Below are 19,438 nucleotides of genomic sequence, written 5' to 3'. Positions count from 1 at the left end.
TTGGTTCCTTTAGATGACATCCTGCTTATATTTGCAAGCTTTTAACATTCCCCTGTGCTCAAACTGCATCCTAAAGACACTGTGTATTCTGGTGGCACTATACGACTCTGTTGTTTCTGCTGTGTTTTAGTTTGTGTCTGAGTGAGCTTTGACTTGAAAATGCTGCTCCAACTTGTTCTTCTTCTTCTTCCATTGAGTTTTATGGTTGTTGACATCAATAATCATTTAATCCCCGCCCAAGTGCACGAAAACAGTGACAGTTTTACATTGAGGAACATTTACATTAGCCACCCAAAGTGATCCTGTTTCATGACATTTCCCCTTTTTATAACCTACAAACAACTGTGAGGATTTGTTCATATCCTTCCCTCTGTGTTCTGTTCCAACTGAACCAAGGGAAATAACCAATATAATGCCATTCAGAAATTTTGATATATACTTTATTAAATTGCCTTATTGTGATTTTGGGACTGGTGATCAAGACATTTGCTCAATATTTTATTTTTATATAAAAAGGCTACGCAATTTAACATTTTCCTTCACGAGATTTCTGCTCTGCGGCGACCCCTTTGGTGATAATTGGTAATCGCAGGTTTGGTTTTGGACCTTAAGGAACCTCACCTTTGGGTAGGGATGGGGTATCAAAACCTGGTTCCATAAGGACCCAATTCCACATTCTTTTAAACCCAAAAACCAATCACATTTGAGCTTATCGATACTGTTATCAGGTCTCCTGGGTCCTGTAACGTTCTGTGCATCAAACTGAACCAAAAGGAAGCACCTTCAGCTTTCTTTGGGTTCAAGAAGCTCTGTCATCTACGGCTGCTGCTGGACATTAATCTTCCTCCTCCACACGATACAGCTGAGGCAAACACACCCATATTATGAAGCAAGTCCTGTTAGTTCAAATAGTAATCCAATGTCTCAGTATTTGATATAACGATACCAGTTATATGAAATGTTGAAGATTTAATATATGCTCAATGTTTACTCAAATTCACTCCATGACTTTATTGACTTAAATGTTTAACTTAAAAAATGTGTTACTTAAGGACTGCTTACCTGCTTTTTTAAAGCAGGTAAGCATTTAACCCATAACATCAGAAATGGAAAATCCAACTGATTGAGTTGTTCAGTTGTCATGGATACTGCTCTACACAAGAAGTGTTTATCTTCAGAAAATATCTAGAAAACCAGTAGGTAAGTTTTTAGTTTTTGTCAAATTGGTGCCTTTTGGCATTCATTAATTAGACTGGCTGTCATTCCAGCCGGTCCCTCCATGCAACCATAGATCAATATCCAGCTTGGAACAAAAAAACTCATGTCCACAAACTCTGCCTGGAACCTGGGTATCATGATTGATGACCAGCTAACATTTAAGGTTCAAGTAGCCTCGATAACCCGGTCATGTCGATTTGCCCTGTACAACATCAGGAAGATCAGCCCTTACCTGTCAGAACATGCTACACAGCTCCTCGTACAGGCTCTTGTGATATCACACATTGACTATTGCAACTCTCTACTGGCAGGTCTTCCTACATGCACTATCAAACTGACTGCTCGCATCAAGTTTAAAACTCTGCTGCTCGCTTACAAAACAGCGACAAAAACGGCTCCTCCTTACCTAAACTCTATAATCCAGGTCTACGCTTCCAAACTCCATTTGATCTGCAGAGTCCCTCTGCACCTTTAAGAAAAAGCTAAAGACCCAGCTCTTTTATGATCACCTACACACTTAAGGATATTGATGATGATGATGAAGTTTCTGTTTGATAATGACAACAAAGAACCCCTGCAGGAACAGATGGGAGACTTTACCTTCATTAATATTTACAGTCTGTATCAGACATCTTTGATACGGCAAGTCATTTTTTTGAAAGTGATCCCCAATTTAAACATCACTAATAGTATACACAGTTCATTTCCATCTGTCTCTGTAATTATCAGTGTGTTTCTTAAGCAATAAAATGTAATAAAGAGTAACAAACACATCAGTTGACACGACCGCAGTCATGGGAACTTTGTCAGGAAGCAGCAATTTTCAAACCCTGTAAAAGTTTGACGGCTGGTGTGTGTGTGTGTGCATGTCTGTGTGGGGGGCTTAGTCATCACAGCGAATGGAAAAATGTTCTTATCAGTGTGTTGGTTAGCCCCGGGCCATGTAGCATGTGTCTTTAATGTGGATGTGTCACTGCGTTCACTCAGTGTGCGCGGTGAGTAATGAGAAACTCCCTAACTGTTAAACGGCATGCAAACGACTTTCATCAAACTTGATTTACAACTCTGCATTTCTTCTCCTTTCCTCCCTTTCCACACTCGTTCCTCTTCCCTTATTTTTCTTTATTTTTTTATCTCACTTCCTCTTCACTCTCATCCCTCTCTTCCCACCGCCATCTAAACAAATTAGGGAGCAAATGAGGAAGGAGGAGTGATATGGGTGATGAGGCATGCCAGGACGTCAACAGATGACAAGCAGTGCAGATGAGGGGAGAGAGAGAGAGGGAGAGGGAGAGAGAGAGAGAGAGAATGTGATGCAAAGAGAAAAAGTGCTCTCTGATACACAGACTTTAAAAGAAATGATTAATGAGGCCAGATGTTTGGCTTCTTTTAGCATGAATCATTGCATTCCCCATGACAAAGCAAAAAGTACCCACTCATCCCCCCTGTTTCCCCTAACAGAGAGGCAGCAGGCAAATTACTTCCCAGACTGTAGACAAAAGAGACAAATCCACTACTTTTCTGGCCTGGGCGTCTTTCCCCCTCGCCAGGTCAGGACAGTAAATCGACTAAATGTTTCAGGCTTTTGTTTCATGCTGACATCACTTTATTCCAATCCATAACTCTCTGGAAAAAAAAAAAAGGAGGAGTCTCTTAAATAGATACACTCAGGCAGAACGGGCTCCTTTAGAGTGCTTGTTTTTCCTGACCATGCTAATTATGGCATCTGGCCAATCAAATGTGTATGAATCTGAAGTGCCTCAACAATAATGTGAGAACACAACAGACCGTTTGGAGGCACATTTAGCAGCCACGGAGGCATTACATCCTTTAACAAATCAATGCAACTCGGCTTGTGAGCCTCGTGGCATCATTGATTGATTGATTGATTGAACATGGAGCGGCTAAGTGAATGGAAGAGGGGAATGAGCTAAGGTGCAGAAAGGAGAATGCTCCTTCTTTGAATAAGATTCATGACAACGGTTTGGCAACGAACAATATTGCACAAGTCACCTTAACTGGCTGCACTGCTCAGCTTAACTGGTTTTAAAAGTGGTTTCCACACCGGCATTGTATTGTACTCTACACTTTACACTGGACGTTGTTAGTAAATTCTCTGTACAGTCTACCTTTTTTTCACCACTCTATGTTTTTTATACAATTGGGCTTCTTGCACTTTTCATTTCATTAAAGGCTTAATATGTGATTTTTCACACTTAAATGTAGAAATCAAGTTTATCCTCTGAAAATAACTCTGTGAGTCATGACTGTCTACAATGGGTGTAACACCCGAGTCCCACTGTCTGTGATGTTTTCAGAGTTTTCAGAATCCTATCTTCACTTTGTTTACATCGCCCGGACGGCCGGCTGACTCCTCCCCTCGTGTAAAAGTTGTTTAATTGAGGGACTAGAGAAAAGAAGAATAACATACTGTACTCACTGCTTAACTGTGTTTCTAGATCACGCTCATTTCAGGTAAATTTACATGCAGTGTGAAGATACGAGCATAATAAAGATCGCTAGCATTAGCATGCTAACACAACAATGCAGCGCGAGTTGTTTTGGTTTCATGCTGGTGCTCAAGGGCGACATCTGCTGGATCGAAAAATCGCATATAAAGCCTTTAACGAAAAATATGACGATTTAATGTCCCTCACCGACCGTTTTTTCATGATAAAGACGAGCTAAAAATAGATATTTGACGATAGAATCTCTTAGTTTTCGTTAACGAGACGAAGGTCAAAATGTAAGTGGTGGGCTGTTGGACATTCAAAATCCATGATATGCGGTTATAACCCACTGTGAGTCCGTCAGCCAGGAGAGAGGAGAGGTGTGTGTGTGTGCATCCAGGCAGAGAGCAGAAGGAGCGTGTGTGTGAAGCAGAGCGACAGAGAGAGCACTAGCTGACGAGACAACGAGTGGTAACGAGCTAACGTTAGCCTGCGCAAGTAGTGAGTGACTATACGGTCTGTGTGGTATCATAATATCAGATACCTTATTGGGCTACTCTAGATTCCACCGCACTTTAAAACAGTCCGTTGTAACTACTTTTCAAACGCTAGCCCATTTACACCTGCGATCCCTGCTAGCGGTAGATATGCTACAGGACATGAGCTTGATGACAATCTTTTTATGACACTCTGAGAGAAAGCAAGTTTATTATTTCCAAAATGTCCCCCGTGCTTCTCTGTCAGCCTCCCCGTTCCTCTTTTTTCAGTCTGGTTCGTTGACTCATTACATCGGCTCCTCGGTCCTCAGAGGAAGTGTTTTTGCTAATAACACCGCGAGTAAAAAAAAATGTGTCAGCCATGAAACATCCACCGAAACTGTTGTTAACTTCTCATGTCAGAAAATCCTGAGTGGAGCTCCACAACCTCCACAGCAACCTCCAGCAGTAATAAAACATAAGAAAGCCTAACGCACATAGCCAGAAGGCAGCCGGGGCCTCAGTCATCTGTGCGACTTAGCGTTGAGCCCTTCCCAACAGACGAGGCCATCCATAATTAACCCTGCGCTGTCAAGTCAAGGCAGCAGTCATAACATGTCCTCACATGTCATTCTAACCCTTTTCCCTGCGTCGTTTTCTCCGACGTCAACTCATCACCCAGATCTGTCGTTCTCTCTGCATAAGCACTGCTGCGAGAGAGAGGGCGAGGGGGAAAGGCTTTGATCTGCTGCGTCTCCTTCACAGTCGCTCTCTGAAAGGCCTCGGACGCCAAATGATACTCTTAATGGAGAGAGAGAGAGAAATATGATTCTCGTTTGCTTTTGTCGAGGGTGATTTCTGTGGTTTATTTCCTTGTTTCTAAGACGTGATTGAGCTATTTGGCAGCAGGCTAATCATTGCTATCAACATCGGTTTGTTCTCAGCAAAACCAAAAGGATCTTGTTTCCTTTTTTTTCTGCTTTCTTTCTCCACATTCCCCCTCTCATCTCTCCAAAATCTTAATGCATCTCTGTATGAATAAAGATTTCATTTATTCCGGCGATGGGGAAATGGGCAATTAAAATGTGTGAATCAAAGCAGAGAGAGAGAGAGAGGAGAGAGGTATAGGAAGCGCAAATGACTTGAGTCAGAGGGTCAAAGAGGCTAAGTCAGAGAGAAAGAAAGAACGAGAAAAGAAGCAAGAGATAGTGATTAAAATGTGAAATGGAGGGGATTGATTTGCGTATCTTGGACTGGAAACTAAAAGAAGAACAAATGAAATGTGTAAGGGAGACTAAAGTGAGAACTGTAAGAGCAAGAAAGTCAAATTAGAGACAGAAGACATATAGGTATGGAGAGAGAGAACAATAGAGAACGAGACTGATTTGTCATCAACTTTAAAACTGCAAAATGGAGAAACAAACTTTTGTATGGATTCAGAAAATGTTGTATTATCAGTCATGTTCCAAAAATGACTTTATTTATCCCTGTTTCTTTCCAGATACAGCTACAACGTTGATATTCATGGTTTAAAGAAAACTGTAAATATTTGCTTGATTATAATGTAATTCAGCTTCCATGTTCCCCTCAGATCTTTTTAATTAAAGGAGATCTATTATGCTCACTTTCACCATTAATTATCACAGTCTGCACCACCTATGAAGTAGCGTTGCGAGATGTATAGCTTCAAAACCTCCTTATTTATCTTATAATGGCGTCAGTAAAATCTTTAATTTCAGCCTCTGCCTGAAACAGTTAATTTCAGCTACTGTCTCTTTAAGACCCCCCCCCCCCCCCCCCCCCCCCCCATGTGTCCACTTTCCTCTGATTGGCCAGCTCTGTTTGCAGTCGCAAGGACATTTGAGTGAGCTTCCGGGGTGGGCGTATCCTACAACTTTTCCTCATGCTTTGCTCTTATTAACGGCAGCACCTGACGTCGGGTTCTGGCCTCAAGTCTCGCGAAGTTCTCGTTATGTCACGTTCAGAGCTGCAGGAAACCACGTCCGGAGATTACGCTGTAAAAAACTTTAATAATAGATCTAGAATCTAAATATTGGTTTTATATTTACTTTTGTTGTAATTGTTGTTTTAGTTTTGCAATCAACATTTTAAAATATATTGCTACATAAATACGCCCATATCAAAGTTAGCTATGTGCTGTTAGCTACATTTCCACTTTAAACCACTTTCATATGAAAAAAAAAAGTACCATAACTATGAATATTATGGCCTGCAGTTGTGCAAAGCAGGCGTCCACATTGGGCTGAATCAGATTTCTAGAGATTAATTTAGATGGGCAAATCTAATTTTCTGCATCTATAAAGTCACATCTCTGAACTGGTAATGCCCACATAAACTGAAATCCATAGACCTGAAAGAGCTGGAATCAACTACCGCTATTTGAAGCCTTTCTGATTTTAACCAACACTAAACAAAAAGTATTTTTGTCCGCAGAAAAATCTTCAGTTCCCAGGGAAAATTTTGGGACTGTTTGTACTTGGCTTAGTCCAGATTCATAAAAAACTTATAAACAATCTTTTAATGTTTTTTTCCCACTCCATCGTTTTGTCTCTGCTGTAAAAATAAATAAATTCAAAGCCTTTTTTCCTCTCTCCTGCTGTTTATACAGACATACAGTCCTGCAACTCACCTGTTTCTTTTAGTTTGAAGACTATTTTTAGAATTTTTTACCTTCAATAAAAGAAGAGAAGAAACAGGTAATAATGGGAGGACAGACTAAGGGGATGACATGCAGCAAAGGGCAGAGTGTTGGAGTCGAGCCTGCGGTCCACAGCAGTGTGGACTGTAGCCTCTGCTGGGTGGGCCCTCTAACCACCTGTGGACTTTTGTTGAGCTGTGACATTTAGCCTGTGGGTTAGGAGGTTTATGGGACATGGTGTTAAAAGCTGCGTCACCACATCATCATCATAAATCATGATCAATATTGCAAAAAGGACTTATTCATACCTTATTCATAACTTTTATTTTATTTTTTATTTGTACTTTTCAACTCTTTTTTTTCTTATAATGCTATTCTATTTTATATATAATTTTAACTTTTTTGTAGAAGCTGACTCAGGGAGAAACGCACAAGAATTCCAATGTACATGTACCTGTACTGTCCTGTACCTGTGCAAATGGCAATAAACATCTATTCTATTCTATTCTATTCTATGGATGCAATAATGTTATAAACTGGTGCAAGAGGCTCTGTTTCAGGGCTTTGAGTTATAATGGATTTTACCAGTTTCAGTGGGATTCCTGAAGGAGAGGTTTTCTTTCTTCTATAGTACTGAACCCAGAAACTCTGAGCCTTAGCACCGGCTCAGAGAAGAGCTAGCTTGGCTGAGGACTCCAACTTTCTTACAATCATCATTCCAATACATCCTCTCTCTCTGTACTTGATATCCAGCTGCCAGCAGCGCCATTAAGGCGAGGACAGAGGTTGAAATAGTGAGAAGTGTGTTGGAGTTCAAAGTGCCGGGTAGAGCAGGCACCGCTCTGATCTTTGGCAAGGGGAGTTAAAACATTAACATTCACCCTGCACCGCCTGGTTTTTTACCCCTGCAGCTCCCTAAAGGCAGGGAGCAGGTTCATACAGTATGCAGAGGGCAGACACATAGGGAGCGTTCAGAATATATATCCGTCAATACTCGAGTACATGTGTGCATCTTAACGGAGGGCTGTTTGTGACAACATGCTGTGTATATAGAGATAAATGATAGAGGGATAGATATCAAAGTGTTGTATATGAACTGATTTGTCTTCTCATTGGCTCGGTCAGCGGGATTACACTCGTCCATTTATCATTCCCTATGAGTGTGGCTTGCAATGGTAATTGTAAATTAAGTGGATTACTGTGCAGTATAGTCCCTGAGGGAATTAGCGGATCTCTGAATGGATGCAAATATCCCATCGTACTGTGATCCAGGCAGGTCCCAAAGCAGCATCAGCACTTTCTGAGGCAATGATATCAGCGTGAGCCTTTTGAATGATACTGATTTAACAGCAGCACGGTAGATTTAATGATACTGACACTCATTATGTTTCAGCTCCCTGAAGAGGGGCAGGAGATGGTTCAAGTGATTGGCACAAGTGTGCTTAAGCAAAAAAAAGTGTTTGATGGGATTTACTGTACGCCCTTTTTTACAAGCAGGAATACTTAAAGTAAGAGAGGGCAAAGCACATGTAAAGTTGCTCTTTCAGGGCTCTGCGGTAGACTGATAGCATTCTTGTTCCTGCTGGCTTCAGTGACCTTACACCGTCTAAATCCCCCCCAAAATCTAAATCCACCTCAGAAGAATTGCGTCGGATTACAAATGAGGAAGCAGTGGCAGGGATTTCTTTTTTAATGAGGACAAAAACCATATCACCACATCTAACCTGAAACGCTTCATTTGCTGCTGCCTGCCAGCCGGCCCGGCGCTTCCCAGTAGAGCGCCGGGGTTAAAATTGCAGAGTTTCAGCGTTCGGCTCGCTCGGGGGCCCTGGCAACAAACGATGGCCTCCCCTCCCACACCCCCCCCCCACCCCCCCCAAACATTTAAACCCAGCTCATTTTGCCCAAAGCGATCTCCGCTCAGGAGTCGGAAAAGGTCACTTTAAATAAATAAAGAATGGGGGGAGATCACTAGGCATCCCACACATGGAGTGAGCAGCACTTTGAGAGGATAGCCAAGGCTACACCATTTAGCATTCAGTAGCCTGAAGCGATCCATGAGGCTGGCTGTCTGAGAACAGAAAGTCCAGATCCAGACTCCCACTCAACTTGCTTTGGCTGCATCAGTCACATTGCTCTTCTAGCTAATCTTCTGGCCTGTTTGTCGCTGCATTATTTGTTGTTGTCAGCAACGAGAAGACACAACAACACAGCAAAAATCATGCCTCAGGTTAAGACTCGGACAGTGTTTCTTCTTCTTTCTTTTTTATTACCAGTTTCATTAGCCTACAATATGTTAATAAATCTATCCGTCTAAACTTTTACCTTCTCAAAGTTTGCAAGACATCAGCGGTGGGAAGCAGCAGCACAGGTGACAAGATAAAAACATGGACAAGAAATGCATAAAAGAGTCTTCTTTTCTGAATCTTCCCAAATAAAAAAAGCAGCATTGTTGGAGTGGAAAGTCCCAGTGAGACTTTGCAGGAAAGATTACACACTAACATCAGTGCAACTCTATTCTCAGGTTTTAGGCACAGCTTCACAAGCCTTTACAAAAAAAGTTAACTCAATTGGATTTGCGACCCGTTTTTCACATCGCACTCGCACACAAACAACACAACATGTAGTCTCAAGTGTGCGCACAAGCCAGGTGCATGGCGCCGAAACACACACGCTGCACCCGTGAGATACAGATTGGTTGGAGTGTGTGCGCACATACACACACAAACACACACACACATGGCCTCTGTCGTTGCAAGAGCCGCTTGTTACATCATCCAGCGGGGAGTTTATCATACACTGATCAGCAGCAGCCCGAAGACTCTCAAAGGCTGTTTTGTCTTCCTCCCGCCTGAAACTCGCTGAACCCACAGGTTACCTTCCAGCCGCGAGTATTTGTTTACCACGGCTTGAATTTGCAAGTTTTTATCATGGCTGCCTGCCTGCCGTCATGGAAGGGAAGTGCTTTACACACTGTTTTATCAGTGCCAGGAGAACTAAAGGAAGACTGCAGGTAATCCAGGTCGTGACCTCAACAGTTATGTTTTTTTTAGAAACTAGAGCCTGACTGAAATGCATTTTTGCGACAGATTCCATTACCAGTTTGAGAGGGGAAATTTTTTACTGATCAACAATAAGGAAGTTGATAGTTGATTTTTCTTTAGCTGGAAGAAAAACACATTTTGTATTATTTTTTGGACTTCTGAGATTCCCTGCAAGGAGTGCTGCAGACATTGCCAAGAGTACTGCAAAATATGGAGTCAGATACAACTCGATGACATCATTTCTAAATCATCCATGCATTGTTTTCTGCATCAGACGTTCTTCAAAACCATTTTTAAAAATCAGCACTAGAAAAAAATGTATAATAGGCCAATTTCAGCCTGTTATCACCCAACTGATATATATTGGTCCTATTTTACATATCAAACCGATTCTTGTAGTTTCCTTCTTATTTTATTGCTATTGTCAGTATCATAATATAGAATGTATTGTGACCCGAGTTCTTTCACCCATGAGCCAAAATATATATATAAAGTATCTCATGACAGCCTGACAGCAATACCTTCAAGACCATTTTGATTTGACCTTTGAATCTGCTGAAACTATCTCACCAATAATATCAAACACACAGGTAGTAATGAGACCAGGGGCCTGTACCAAGAGGCAGATTTTCTACATACACAAAGTAGAAGGTGTCACGCTACGAGATAAATATTTAGATCCATTTTGCACTAATGATGAGAAAGTAATTGGCTATTACTTTCCTTAATTGGCACATTAACACTGCGGTTGTTTTTTGTGAGTTCTTTCTGCATTGGTTGTTGCAGCTCTATGTCACTTTTTCTTATTTTTTAACATCAGAAAAGTTTGCACTGAGTTTGTAAAATATGACTAGTCTGATTCAATTGGTCATGTGCTTCGGACACCGCCCTTTTTATGTGAGCTTGCTCGTACAAACTGCCGATTCTAGAGTCTGATGGGGCCCTGTAGGCAAAAATCAAGCCTCCAAGCAGCGTTCAGCAGGGTAACAAGAGTGAGTTCTGTCAGATGGGAACCCCTTGGGGAGGTTTCCTACCCAGAGCAGTTTCCCGCCTTGCCTGTTGACAAGCAGCGCCTCTGCTGTCAGGTTGATAACCAGCTTCCTGTGATCACTTAGGGAGATCTTTAAGGTCTTAATATGTGATTTTTCACACTTAAATATAATATAAATCAAGTATCTCCTCTGAAAATAACTCTGTGAGTCATGACTGTCTACAATGAGTGTAACACCCGAGTCCCACTGTCTGTGATGTTTTCAGAGTTTTCAGAGTCCTATCTTCACTTTGTTTACATCGCCTGGACGGCCGGCTGACTCCTCCCCTCGTGTATAAAAGTTGTTTAATTGAGGGACTAGAGAAAAGAAGAATAACATACTGTACTCACTGCTTAACTGTGTTTCTAGATCACGCTCATTTCAGGTAAATTTACATGCAGTGTGAAGATACGAGCACAATAAAGATCGCTAGCATTAGCATGCTAACACAACAATGCAGCGCCAGTTGTTTTGGTTTCATGCTGGTGCTCAAGGGCGACATCTGCTGGATCAAAAAAATCACATATAAAGCCTTTAAGGGTCAGTGAAGCCAGCTAACTGAAAGATGGATATGTTTAACTTGTTTCATTGTACAGGCCTCTGTTCTTCAGTGAAGCATCAGGACAACAAATGTGAAAGAAAGGAAGAAAGTTTTCCCCCTCTTAGGTTTTACTGAGGTTAAAGAAACAGAGTTCCTGCTCATAAACTAACTTTAGTAACAACACAGGACATAAAAACTTAAGGAGGGTATTTTACGACAATGCATTTGAAGTCTGTGCCAGTTATTTATTAACGTAACATGCAAGTCACAGAGCCAAGCATCTGATTCTCCATCCGTTAGCTTTTTTCTGAAAGTAAGAATCCTTGAAGACTCCTCTCACCATCTGGATACTGAAAATAATAGTGTTGTTAAAGAAAACAGATCTTTTGAGTTTTATCCATACACCAAAAGCAGGGGACAGAAATGGCACGAGTAGGGAGAGTTAAATGTTGGCACTATCAATGAACATAAACATGAACAGATATGTACCTTTTCTAGAGATTTAGGTCATGTCTGTGAAATCAGAAATGGTCATGTCTGGTAACCATCCGTGTTTGGAATGGATAAAAGAAAAAATGGCAATTCAGAAAATCCTTTTTAATTGTGCTCTAGACGTTATGTACCTTTGGTAAGATGTGACTTTAATAAAAACTATAAATATCTTGTCTAGGCTTTTATGTTTGCATGCTTAACTCAGTGACTGAAATGTAATGGTAATCAACGAGAGGCACAATCCTGGACAGCCAGCGTGTTTTAGCTTTATATAAAAAAAAAAGACTAATCCAGCGCTGGTTTGGGTTTCCGTATTTGGACAGAGCATTTTTGCCTTTTTGTCTTTGTATGTACAAATGTGTCCCTTCATGAATATATCTCCCTGCAAAAAAAAATGGGGCATGCTTCCAGCTCATGTCCATGCTGACAACAGCATTTAATTTGGAGCAGAAAGAGAATCTGCAGCATAATGATGCTCTTCTCTATTTCAAACCGACGGCTTGATTTTGGCAGATAAAAGAGGGGGGGTGTTTTACATAACAATCTTACTTAGACCAGCTTTTGAGATTTCACAGCTAGCTTGGATTTCTCCTATCTCAGACTTGCTACAGTGCTGTGAAGAAAGAGAGACAGAGGCGTGATTGAAGAGGGGATTTTTTTTTTTTCTTTTCTGGGGTGGGAAATATTAGAAGTGTACACAAGGCAGGATGAAGGAGCCGAGTGTGGTGAAGCTCCCTGGAATGACTCCCAGTCCTCACCGCTGTCTTTTGGAGAGACCACACAGCTCTGCAAGTGTTCCAAAACAGTCAGGATACAGGGGATAAACTTGGGGTATATGGTGCCTTTGATGGTGCAGAGGTTAATACTGCAGTCTCTTTTAAAGCTCAACTGCGTCTCTTTTTTCTTCTCTCACCTGCAATCAAGACAGATGCTTAATGATGTGAACAACCCCTGCAATACATTAAAAAAGACGGGATCATTTTTCAAGAGAACAACTCTACTCAGATTACACCATCTCTCCTCTGGTTAACACGATCCTGTTTTCTGGAGTCATTTAGCAACGAGACATTTGTCCCATTAGAGTAGCAAGCAATTAAGAGCAAAGTCCCCGCGGCATAAACAAAAGCAAGATTCTCTAAAGACTTAGAGTGAAGTGAAGTTTTTCTGTTGTGTGGGTTTCCATAAGGCTGCACAGATAAAAGACACTGGAGACTTAAATCAGAATAGACTTCTTACTATATAATGTATGCTCTGATAGTATATCAGTGAGTACCAAATGTTGGATTTGCATCGGGAATGGGAATACTACATCTATTACAAAAAATTAAACAATAAATTCTGCTGAAGAATATTAGAAGAGGTTGTTTGGCTGTTTACACTTAGTGTTAGCATCCAGGCAAACAAAGTCAATAATGATCTAATTTAGGTCGGTGGGTGCTGCGCCTTGGAAGAAAGGTTGGTTCATTTCAGAGTTAGTATGCTAAAAGCTAACGCCAAAAGAGCCATAGATTAGCATTGCATTAACGGCCTTTGGAATAATTTTAGGCCTCTGAGCTAACGCTGAGAGTGTAAATGCTAGCCAAGCATTTGTAACCCAACATTAGGTGAGCATTTCAAATGTATGTGTTCTAGTGGCAGGCTTCTGAGATCTCAGATTTTGACTTAAACATGTTTAGCTTGGATTACCTTAACGGTTACATGTTGTTGTTGTTGTTGTTGTTGTTGTTGTTGTTGTTGTTGTTGTTGTTGTTGTTTGTGCAGGGCGATTCAAGTGTCATTCAAAATGTGAACGTCCATGCCTCCAGGGTCTGAAGCAATAGTCTAAACCAATGTTCCCAAGGTGTGGTCTGTGCCCCCCGGTGGACTGTGAAGGTACTGCAGGTTGGCCTCAAGAGGTCATTTACAATAAATACACTTTTCATTTTTACAAGTTTCTACTAAAGATTTTCACCTTATTATGTTTTTTTCCTGAATTTGATGTGTATGTTGGATTATTCATTAGTGCTGCATACTTCAAACTATTTACTGTGTATGAAATCAAAATACATTTGGAAGGACTGGCTGTTCATGTGTGTTAATCAGAGATGTTTGATTAGAGGTTTTAGGTGCCAGAATATCTAAAATTCATATTTGGGCCCAACAGTCTTATGTTTTTATGTCTGGTCTCTAAAACAAAAGCAGTAGTTTTTGAGTGTTTATGATCGGTATGAGTTCTTATATTCCATCAGAATTTGATGCTTAATAAAATGTCTGCATTTAATCTTCAAGACAAAATCCAAGATTCCAACATTAAGGTGGTTAGGGGAGACTGAGGAGACAATATAGAGATTTGTATGCTCTGATGTTATTTCCCTTGCAGTCAACAAAAGTTTCTTCCGCGTTGGATTTAGCAGGACAAGCACAGACAGGAGCAGCCCTCTGGAACAGCACCCAGGCCTCTTCATCACCAAGAGCATATTCCGACGATGAGCGCCGGCCAACCACAGGATCCTGGCCTGTCTCCCAGCCAGCCCGGCTAATTAGTCCCCCTCTTCTGAGCTAATTGGCCGATAAAAAACGAGGATGGCCTCTTCACCCAGCCCGAGTGTTGTGCCACCAAATAGCAGTGGGAAGGATTATGCGGGCTTATGAGGCATGGTGACACTCAGCAAGGGCCACTCCTCTGCTATTAATTTCCTTGTCAAGCCAGTGGCCTCGTCTGGGTCACTTTGGTTTGTTAGTGGATACGAGAAAACTTTAGCCTAGGAGTTCATGCCCAACAACAACTTATTCTCATTCCACGTCTTCTAATCCTAACTTTTTACTTTGTACGTTTTTTGTCTCAAATAAACAATGAGATCATCGTCTGAGCATAAAATTCAGTGTAACAACATGTTCAAGGAAATGACACAGGGTTTATCATATTTTGGGGTTTTTTGGTTATCTTTGCACAGTCAGGACTGCGTGTTAGTGACTTCCTAACAACAGACCTTATGCAAATCAGTGAGGACAACAACAGAGGTCATCCTGGTCGTTGGAACACAATAACATGTGGTTGCAATACCCAGGTTGATCCAAGCCCTCTGACTCTCTCTTCTTATTACATATCTGCCTCTAGTGCCGTCACATAAAGACAAAACATGTCAACAAATTTGATCAATTTAGAACAAAAATATACAATGCTCTGAGAATCACTGCAAATTAAAAAAAAGTAATCATCAACAACTTTTCAGCAGTTTAAAATAATTTCAAAATTCTTCATAAAAAAATATGTAAAGCAAATTCTTTCTGAACTTTTTATGAAATAAAAGTCTAACTTTGTGGTATTAGTTTTCTCTTTAATAAATGTATTTACTTGATACACTTGATGCACTATTCACCACTGCACTGTTTCATATTTAGTCATGTAAATATGAGTCTTTTCTTATTATGTTTATTGTTGATATTTAATGTTGTACCTGTACATATGAGAGCACAGTTTACCCAAGTTAAATCCCTTGTGTGTGTAAGCATACCTGGACAATAAATGTGATTCTGATCTCAGGGGTGCCCGATGGGGGACAAAGTTTTAAGAGCACAGGGGCACTAAAAAATGATTTTCTTTTTAATATATATTTTTTTTTTTGTTGGGACTATATCTCTACATTATCAAGTAAATGGATTTTGAATATCTGTTTAAAGTTATAGCTAAAGCCACTTCATTTTTTTCTTTTCACTTGTCTATTTCATTTTTGACAAACCAAATAAAAAGAGTAGAAAAATACAGAATCAAAAAAGGTGCTTGACAACCATGTATGTTTTGATAATCTTCTGAGTAATGAGAAGAAGCAGCTACAATGAAATCAGTGCCAGTGGAGGATTAGATGCAGCAGGATTGAGAGCGTGCATACGCGATTGTGAAGGTCCAGTAAACCACTCAGCCTAATTACAAATAGAATATAACTTCTGATTAGTGTCAGTGTATACTTCACTGAGGCTGGCTCATTTCCAAAAACCCAGGCTCACAATGAGATGATTCGCACATGCGGAGGACACCGGTTATGAATGGGTACATTTCCCAAAGTCCCGCCCCTTCCGTTGCTACACACGGACCAATCCGGGGCGCCCATGCGCTTCGATGGGACGTCACGTCAGCTGCCGTCGTGTCGGGATTGGAATGTTACTGACTAACAATCGGAACAACTGAGCACTCGGTAATTGGACACTAGGATCAAGGAATCCGGTCTTTTTGAACCTTTTTTCCTCGGCTGTCTGCTCAGTGAGAGGTGAGCGTCTGTTTCCCCCTTCGTATCGACCGGAGAACTTCGCCCGCTGTGGAGGCTTTGTATTGTAAAAAAGAAGAAGCAAAGCGCGTATGAGGCAGTGAGGGGAGGTTGTGAGAAATAAGAAGAGAAATGCAGGGATTCGTCAGGTTACAGTTGCACCGCTGATCTGTCCCCCCCTGCGCAACGACGCTTCCTTTCCCCCTTTTTTTTTTTTTTTTTTTGCTTTCTCTTCACTACGGGACCATGGAGTGATAAAACACGGGGAATAGGACGACTACAGCTTGAGGCGTCTGGATCTGGATCCGGCGCGGCAAGCCACACCGACTGGGATTTTTGACTCAGCCTGGTCAATGTGTGACCGAGTTTAACATCCAAATCGGGGGTATACCTTTTCCTTTCTCCGTCTGGGAGAGCCTCGGGGACCCCTGCCGCTGTTCAGCCGGGGGGGAAGAGAGAGTTCCCAGACGGCTGTCGGACAGTTTTTTCCTTTCCATTTGAATAGCTCCACACAGACGGGCTGAATGAGGGCGAGAAGAAGCGCAGGGGAAGCGACACTCGTGTGCATGTGATTGTGTCCGAGAGGGTCCGGGCAGAACTGTGCGATATGGTGAAACTCTACAGAAGAGGGAGAACGGGAAAATACTTTTATTAAAAAAAAGAAAATCGCCCACATGCACTGGATCAATTGCTGGATTTGGGAACCGAATACGCAGAAGGGGGGTTGGGGATCCGTGGAGGCTGCCGGAGGATGGAGCGGTGTAGCCGGGGTTGGTGAGAGCCTAACTTCGGGCTACTTTGCATTTCTTATTCCTACACGACTCGCCCCTGTTCCCAGGACACATGCAGGCCAAAAAACGCTACCTGATCCTGCTCTCCGCCGGTGCATGTCTGGTGCTTCTCTTCTACCTCGCAGGGGTTCAGCTTCCAGCGGCGAGCAGGAGCCGGCATGACCGCAGCCGGAACGGATACCGGCCCGAGCAGCCCTGGCCCCACTTCTCGGACCCTTTACACCTTTTCTTGCCCTGGGACCAGATGGACACCGAGGAGTACAACCTGCACATATCTCCGCGGCAGAAGAGGGACGTCAACACGAGTGTTTACAAAGGCAAGCGGTGCCGCATGGACTCCTGCTTCGACTTCTCCCAGTGTCAGAAGAACGGATTCAAAGTTTACGTTTACCCGCAGCAGAAGGGGGAGAAGATCTCGGAGAGTTATCAGAATATTTTATCCACCATCGAGGGGTCCCGGTTTTACACCTCGGACCCGGGGCAGGCTTGTCTGTTCGTCCTGAGCTTGGACACTCTGGACCGGGACCAGCTGTCCCCGCAATACGTCCACAACCTGAAAACCAAGGTCCAGAACCTGCCCCTGTGGAACGACGGCAGGAACCACCTCATATTTAACTTGTACTCGGGGACGTGGCCGGACTACACGGAAGACCTGGGCTTCGACATCGGCCAGGCGATGTTGGCCAAAGCCAGCATCAGCACCGAGAACTTCAGGCCCAACTTCGACGTCTCCATCCCCCTCTTCTCCAAAGAGCACCCGAGGACCGGGGGAGAGAGGGGCTTCCTCAAGTATAACTCCATCCCGCCTTTCAGAAAGTACATGCTGGTGTTCAAGGGGAAGCGCTACCTGACAGGTATCGGCTCGGACACCAGGAATGCCTTACATCACGTCCACAACGCGGAGGACGTGGTGCTGCTCACCACCTGCAAGCACGGCAAGGACTGGCAGAAGCACAAGGACGCCCGCTGTGACAAGGACAACGCCGAGTATGACAAGTAAGTGACACAATTAGCTGAAGTGGTGTATCGGGAAAACACGTTTCTTTTACATTACCTGCTGCCTGGACTTTTCGCGGCTACACGCATGCGCACTTGTAGCCTAACCAGGTAACTGCCGGAGGATGGAGCGGTGTAGCCGGTTACAGCTAGGACGAAGTTACAGGGGAAATAACCTCTATTTCATGGAAGTTTTTTATATAAAATTCTGATAAAAAACACAAGCTTATGAAACAAAATCCCTTTTTATTTTTCAATTTTTTTTCCGATTTTTCCGATTTTTTTTTTCAATTTTCGCCATAACTTTAAGCTAGCAGAACTTTCTTAAATGTATCTTTTTTTTCAGTGCCTGCTCTTTTAAATCAAATATATTAGTTTGTTGTGACAGACGTTTTAAGACTTAGGGAAATCAAAAATACAAATTTCATACTGTGAGAAATGGGGGATAATGTTAGTTAAATAAAATGTCACTCACCTCTACAGGAGTGTAAACCGGAAGTGAGCAAGGGGGTCGAATGAATTTATTGATAATACCAAAGAAGAAGAAATTAAGGAGGATAAGCCCTGAAACTACAACACGTTTACACTCTGGATTCTGTGGAAGTGAAATTAAAACTATTACCAGGTAGATTTTGTGTATTAATAACAACACGGCTAACAGATAAAAAGGTAAACATGACAGAGCACTTTTCGCTTTGATGAACTGTGTCCTGATGCGTTTTAGATGTAGGCTATTTCTGGATCCATTCAAATGAATACAGAGTATAATTTAACCTCCGCTGTTAAAATATAGTCTTATAAATCAAAGTCATATAAAACTCCATCAGTGAGTCGCCCAAACTGAAGCCCACAGTTAACCAACCCTTTTATGCCCCCCGCGACATGACTGCGTTTCACCCTTCACTCCACCTCCTTGCTCCCTTTTTAAGCATGTTGTAAAAGAGCTCCAGACCAGTCTATTAGCTCCCTGGACACCCCACCCCCCCTCTCCTCATTTCCTACTTCCTTTCCTTATGAAGGAATTCAAAACCACTCCTCTTCCCTGAGAGCGTCGCAGCCTGCCACCAGGATACGCTCTGACATGTTTAATTTGCACCCTGTACTCAGTGCAAATTAAGCGAAAGTTAACAGTGGGAAATTTTTAGATTTTTTTTTTTTGCTCTTAAATGAGTTACATGTCCACAGGGACCTAGTCATGACAAAATGCTTGCTTCCTATAAAAAAGTTGTGTGTAGGTTAGTTTACGTAAGACGGTTGAATAATGGTGCGATTTAGTGCGAATAAATCCGTCACATAAAACAGGTTAATTATCACTTCCAGGAGTTGGTGCCATTTTTTTCTCCACTCAGCCCCCAGGGACGGCTGATTACTGCTAATTTTGGAGATCTCACTTTTTGTCAAGGTGGTGATTAATGATTCCACCCCATGGGATCAACAGCTGTGTGTTTGAATGCTTGGTATGTTTAGGCGGCGGTGGTGTTTGCATAAAGCAGGATTAC

At 42.1% G+C, this 19,438-nt stretch overlaps 2 protein-coding genes across 2 annotated transcripts in view; both read left to right on the top strand.

Moving 5' to 3' along the window:
* The window catches only part of samd12 (sterile alpha motif domain containing 12), a 162,875-nt gene extending 149,055 nt beyond the window's left edge, over positions 1–13,820 (top strand). The window contains exon 5 of the mRNA XM_061059400.1: positions 13,684–13,820. Coding sequence (XP_060915383.1) covers positions 13,684–13,700 — 17 coding nt within the window. The 3' untranslated portion in view covers positions 13,701–13,820. The remainder of the gene's footprint in view (positions 1–13,683) is intronic.
* A 2,200-nt stretch (positions 13,821–16,020) lies between these two features.
* ext1b (exostosin glycosyltransferase 1b) overlaps positions 16,021–19,438 on the top strand; it is a 131,732-nt gene continuing 128,314 nt past the window's right edge. Inside the window, exon 1 of the mRNA XM_061059383.1 lies at positions 16,021–17,939. Within this exon, the coding sequence (XP_060915366.1) occupies positions 16,996–17,939 (944 nt within the window). The 5' untranslated portion in view covers positions 16,021–16,995. The remainder of the gene's footprint in view (positions 17,940–19,438) is intronic.

The sequence above is a fragment of the Labrus mixtus genome, chromosome 16, assembly GCF_963584025.1.
Source record: "Labrus mixtus chromosome 16, fLabMix1.1, whole genome shotgun sequence".
Lineage (NCBI taxonomy): Eukaryota > Metazoa > Chordata > Actinopteri > Labriformes > Labridae > Labrus > Labrus mixtus.
The sequence above is the reverse complement of the archived record's forward strand: the minus strand, read 5'-3'. Positions and strand labels throughout refer to the sequence as shown.